General features: G+C 43.7%; 1 protein-coding gene across 1 annotated transcript; it reads right to left on the minus strand.

Annotated features, from left to right (window-relative positions):
* Positions 1 to 462: 462 nt before the first annotated feature.
* On the minus strand, positions 463 to 1,884 carry LOC106894887 (endogenous retrovirus group K member 18 Pol protein-like). The gene has a single exon (XM_014953878.1). The coding sequence runs from the start codon at positions 1,882 to 1,884 to the stop codon at positions 463 to 465; it is 1,422 nt and encodes a 473-aa protein (XP_014809364.1).
* Between the last annotated feature and the right edge of the window lie 4,580 nt (positions 1,885 to 6,464).

The raw sequence follows: 6,464 nt of genomic DNA on the forward strand, positions 1-6,464 counted from the left end.
AGCAGAAAAGATTCACTGCTTTGTTGTTTCTGATGATTGTTCGTGCTGCTCAGCTTCTAGATGTGGTTGAATGAATTGTGCTGGTATCCACTTGGGACCGTTTCCTGCGGAAACACAAGCATACCCTGGCCCCCAGGTTATCAATGGCACGGGGCCTTCCCACTGTCCAGTGGCCATATCACGAATATGGACCATTGGCCATGTTTTGAACATTGGGGAAGCTCCGAAATGTCGATTCACTCGTGTCATTTCAGTGTTGTCTCTGTTTAGAAAATTCAAAACAAAAGTGGCTTTCCACAGTCGTTCCTGTGGTGGATCTTCCAGACTCCCCCTTTTTTGTTTAATTAGCAATTGCTTTAGCGTTTGATGGGCACGCTCAACTGATCGCCTGCCCTGTAGGGGAGTGTGGAATTCCAGTGATGTGGCGAATGCCCCATTCCTGTAAAAAAAAGTTGTGTGGTTTTAGATACATAAGGTTCGGTTAGTCAGGGGTAACAATTGAAACAGAGGGTGCAGATCTTGTGTGGTGATACCCAGAAAAGGTCTGAGCCAGTTTATAGTTCCCAACAATTTTTGCAGATCATTCAGAGTCTTTATTTGTAACGCCAGCTGGAGTGCTTGTGGCTGGATGGGGTGAGTTGTAATTTTCCATCCTAGGTATTTCCAGGGTGGTTCACGTTGGACCTTTTCCTCAGCTATCTGCAAGCCTGCTCCTTGGACAGCAAGGCGGACTTGGCAGACGACTATCTGCAGGTCTTTGTCCTTTTCAGCAGCTATAAGTATGTCGTCCATGTAATGATAAATTATAACATGAGGGTTTGCATTTCGGACAGGTTGTAAAGCATTTGCTACAGTTAATTGGCAGATAGTTGGGCTATTTAGCATACCTTGTGGCAACACAGTCCAATGATATCGTCGTGTGGGCTGTTCCTGATTGACAGCTGGTACAGAGAATGCAAACCGTGGTGCATCCTTTGGGTGTAGAGGAATAGCAAAAAAGCAGTCTTTGAGATCAATGATGGCTATTGGCCAATTTTGAGGCAGCATAGAAGGTGAAGGAAGACCAGGCTGTAGCGCACCCATGGGCTCAATGACTGCATTTATCGCTCTAAGATCATGTATCAATCGCCATCTGCCACCTTTTTTAGGTATTACAAACACAGGAGTGTTCCACGGGCTGGTAGTAGGTACAATGTGGCCAGCGGCCAATTGTTCCTGTACTAAGTCATGCAAATGCAGCAGTTTATCCTTTTTCAGGGGCCATTGATCTACCCAAACAGTTTTTTCTGATTTCCATGTCAATGAAAGGGTCTGCTGCTTGTCAATAGCCCCTATTGAAAATTTGTTTTCAGGAAGATTCCCCACTGGCTTAACAAGTCTCGGCCCCATAATGTACAGGGCACAGCCCCATAATGTACAGGGCACGGGGAGGATGTAAGGAGCTGCATGTGCAATCTGACCCTCAGGTCCCTTGAAAGTTAGTATCTTTGCACTTTGTTTGGGTTTCTGAAGACCTCCTACCCCCACAATAGCGGAGGTGGGATCTCTCAGTGGCCATTCAGGAGGCCAGTCTGATATATTAATGATAGTGACATCTGCTCCTGTGTCCACCAAACCAGAAAAGTGCCTATCGTGGACCTGGCAACGTAACAAAGGCTGTTCTTTAGACACTTGCTTTGACCACAAAACTACAGGTTTTCCAGTGCTCCCAAATCCCCCTTTGCGATTCCCTTCCCCAGGGATGGTCACGGAAGGGAGAGGTACTAATTGTGCAATTCGTTGTCCTTTTGGAACAAAACAAGGCGGAGACGGTGTCCAAGCCATAATTTTGATTTCTCCCGTAAAATCAGCATCAATTATTCCAGGCAGAACAAAAAGCCCCATTTGTGTGGTTGAGGAACGCCCTAACAAAAGAGCACTCCTGCCATTTCCAAGAGGTCCCCTCACCCCAGTGGGGATGAGAACAACTGCTGTGGTATCCAGAGTTACTGACTGGGCGGTGGCCAGGTCCACTCCTGCACTTCCAGCTGTGGCTGGTCGGAGCATGCTGGCCAAGCCTTGTTCCGCGGGAGCCCAGCCTTGTTCTGCGGGACCGTATTTGTTGTCGTTGCGCGTGGTCTCGCGCTCCTCCCCCCGTTTCCCGAACCCCCGAGGGTTTGACCATCAGCATGGAATTTGGATTTGCATTCACTTGCCCAGTGCAGTCCCCTGCCGCAGCAAGGGCACGGTCGGTCTGGCATAAGGCGATTTTCTCGACCACCTCGTTTAACCGTTTTACAATCTTTTCTAAGATGCCCCGGCTTTCCACAATTATAACATTCTGCTTTCAGAGCACCCCCCACAACGAGCTGTGTTGATAACGCATCAGCTAAGAGACTCATTTTATGAGTTTCTGTGCCGATATCTTGGCAGGCTTTTATCATATCAGTGATAGAGGGATTAGCATTCTTAATTGTACGCAACACTTTACGGCAGTCAGCATTAGCATTTTCGAAGGCCAATTGTTTCATGAGAGTATCGCGAGCTGCTCCATTATCTACTTGTCTCTCTATTGCATTTTGGAGCCGATCAAGGAACTTTATATAGGGTTCTCCAGGCGCTTGTGTGATAACAGAAAAGGAAGCTTCTGGAGCAGCTGTATCAGGTACCCGTCTCACTGCGCGCAGTACAATGTCTTTTACTTGCTCAAAACACTGCCTGTCCATCTGAGCCTGTGCGTCAGGAGTAGCCCGAGGCCCCTCACCAACGAGCTCATTCACACCAATATGATTTAAATTGCCCGCTAAGTTATCCAATGCTTTAGCAGTCACGAGATCACGGTACTCAGTCATGAATACAGCATATTGCATAGCCGACAAAACCATAAGCAACAACAATTTCCAATCATGAGGAGTCATAACATATCCATCACCAAGAGCTGTTAATAAGTTCATGGTATATCCTGACTGGAGTCCATAATCTTTTACCGATTTCCTCAACTCTTTAACATGATCATAATCCAAAGCCTCCCACGCTCCGGGTCGATTTCCGCGATAAATAACAGGAAACGCTTGCAAAATGTCTGTGTCACCTTTAGCTAAGGCTTCTTTTCGACATTTGTCCCACACACCGTGACAACCATTCCAAAGTGCTAGGTTATTCCCCACTGCCTCTGCCTTTTCATTATCAAAAGGAGGTAGATTAGGGTCTGGGTCTGGATCTGTCGGCTCAGGATGGAAGTAGTCTCCTGAGAGACTCTCCTCTGCACGGCAGGTGGTGCACTGCAATACTTCTAGGTTCTTTTGCTGCTCTGTGGGCAGTGTGCTTCCCTGCTCCTCTCTCAGCAGAGTGTTCCCCATGGTTCCCGATCGCTCACCTCTGTCCTGCAGAAGGCGATGAGCCGGCGGTGAAGAAATCCTCGAGGTAATCCCTGGTTCGATCGGGCTACGCTACCGGTCCGGACGGCTTTTCCGTCTCCTGATTAATGCCCCACGTTGGGCGCCATTTGTAGCGTATGAAGGCATGGACCCCGGTCGGTGATACAACCAGAATCGTTTATTATAACCAACAAGCAGCTTATATAGTACCAGTGTCTATTCTTTCCCAACCGACACTCCCCTGCAACCCCCCAATTGCCAGGCAGGTGGAATTCCCCTCCATCAGTCAGGGGCGCCAGGCCTTGTTTACAGGTCCTGTTTACAGGTCCGGAGATGCTTAAGGGCCATCTTCTGCCATTGTTCCTGCTTCTTCTCCTGGTCTCTGCTTCTTCCACAATCCTGTTAACCCCTTGTTCTCCCACATTAATGTTCTACAGGTCAGACACAGAAATATACTATAACCCTCACCCTTTCTTGCCTGTAATCTCTCTTATAATTTGTTACACTTTCTTATCATGCCTTGCTTTAAATAGAAATCTAAACAAACTGTGTTTGAATAACATCTCAGTGAGGTCCAGTTCTGACTACAGACCCTTAACCACTAAATAAATACAATGAACATATTTAAATATTAACAACTCTGATAATAATATTTTTTTTAACAGTAAGAGTGAAGTAGGCTGTTGTCAAGCAATTCTCCCACTCCCAGCATGGAGCTACTTTGTGGGCACTTCTGTAATATTAGTGCTAAAGAGCAGAACAGTACTGTTTATCTAATGAATTTCTGATAAGAGAATCCACAGACAATTATGAGTATAATTCCATTGTTAAAGACAATCATACACCATATCACAGTGGGATATGCATCTGGCAAACAAAGAGATTATTGGCAGTACACTGAGATATTAATTATTATTAATAGATGGCTATTATTAAAATAATTTTATTACATAAATCTATTCTGTGAGTTACTTAACTGTAGGTGAATTCAAAAGGCATTTTGATGAAGGCGTCAACTGTAAAGTTCAGCTACATTTAAAGGTGGAACTGTACTGCTGAATGCAGTGGTGCTACCACCATCGGTTTCTTTGAGTTTGAATGTTATGGTTCAGCTTGCGTTAGTACAACAGCATTTTTCACATTGCTCTTACTGTGGCCGAAAATAAGCCAAATCACCAATCACACTGGTAATGCACAAGTGCCTGAGATAATTAAAAAAGAAGCATTTCAGTTTCTGGGCCAGATTAACCAGGGTGGTGTGGCAGGGCTGAGGACTTGGTGTTATAAAAGAGTGGCTCTGAGGTTTTTCATTTGGAACTTGCTAGTGTTGGCAAAGACAGACTCTAAAAAGGCTTTAGGGCTACTGTGAATTACCGTTTCTCAGATCTCCTAGTAACAGTTCTGTTTCTTGAGCACTTGCTGGTCCAACTGCACAATGAAGACTGTATTTCAAGACTCTTCTGTTTGAATGGGTCTTTAACCTAGCAACAAGAGAATAACTTTGCTTAAAACACAGCACTAAAGGCTCACATTTGGCAGAAGAAAGAGGCAGATGTAAAACCTGAAGTAAATTAAATTTATGTTTTGAAATTTATTTGCTTTGAAAACAGGTCCCTAACTGGAATATGGTTTAATGGGCTCAAAATTTAATCTCAAAAATAAAGTGCTCCTTTCTCAGGCACACTTTCTCAAACTTTCTCAAGTTTTCTCAAGCTTTTTCATAGTGCATCCTGTGATTCATAGTGCCTGTCTGTGATTCTCTGATTCTCCAGTAACTGGTACGTTCAGCTAACAGATGAATCAAATATAACTTCGTGCTTCCCCATAATCAAAGTGTAGGAAGAGATCAGCTATTCCACCTCACTGTTGAGAACTGTATGGGAAGACGATAAAAAAAACCTGAATCCCTAGATAGAAAGATACATCCCGTTTTGCTTTAGATGCTAAAAGAGATTTTAAAAAGAACCATTTTATATTCTTATCTAGCAGTTTAGTTTCTAGAAAGGAGTTGCTCATATAGTAGCTAGGAACCCTATGATATACTGACATATTTTTAACAGTAAAAATAAGCCAATGAAATGTAGTCTATAAGAGAACAGTCATTTTAGTTTATCAGCTCCACCATGGAAAATTATTACATGTTCTTAAACTACCATTTTTACAAAAACTATTATTATATTCTAAAATGAGACATTCACCACCCCCAGTTATTTGCAAACAGATGCAAGCGGGATATGTTTTGGATTACTTCCTCTCAGTTCTGCTCGAAATCAATACAGAAGGTCTATTTGTTGATCTTTCCTCCCCCAACATACATAAAAGCCCAGTGTTGGCAAGAAACTGCATACTTCTAGCCAATACTACCAAAAAGAAAAAAAAAAAGAAAAAAGAAAAAAAAAAAAGACTAGAAACAGAAAAACAAGAAGCAAGAAGGCCAAGGAATAAAATTAGCATGAGAAAAGAGAAAGCACCATTTTATATCTGGTTTGAGTTAGCAGGAAACGGGGCATGCAGTGTATACTATATCGGGTCTGAAAGCCTTGTATCTCATAGCAACATGAGTTGTTTTGCCAGCATTAATTAAATTATCAAATCGTTCCTTTAAGTGTATGTTCTTTACAATTCCTTAATGTTTGCATTAAAAGGAGTTATTTTGCAGAAAACATATTTTAAAAGACAAAGAAAATGGCACTGTTTTATCCAAAATACTGAACCGAACTTCCTGTGAGGTATATATGTGAAATACGGTCACATATTTGCACCACATTTCAAGGGGTTCTGAACCTACAGTATAGTTACGTATGGGATGTGGTTCCTGGTGCAGAGGATCCTGATACAGGACTTCCTACCAGTGGTGTCCCCCAGGGGTCAATACTCAGCCCAGTCTTTTTCAGCATATTCATCAATGACCTGGATGAGGGGACAGAGTGTATCCTCAGCAAGTTCACTGATGATACCAAACTGGGAGGGCCAGCCAACACTCCAGAGGTCTGTGGCGCCATCCAGCGTGACCTGGACAGGCTGGAGAGCTGGGCAGAGAGGAACCTAATGAAGTTCAACAAGGGCAAACATAGGGTCCTGCACCTGCGGAGGAAGAACCCCAAGCAC

This window comes from Calidris pugnax, unplaced genomic scaffold (assembly GCF_001431845.1).
Source record: "Calidris pugnax isolate Ruff unplaced genomic scaffold, ASM143184v1 scaffold178, whole genome shotgun sequence".
NCBI lineage: Eukaryota > Metazoa > Chordata > Aves > Charadriiformes > Scolopacidae > Calidris > Calidris pugnax.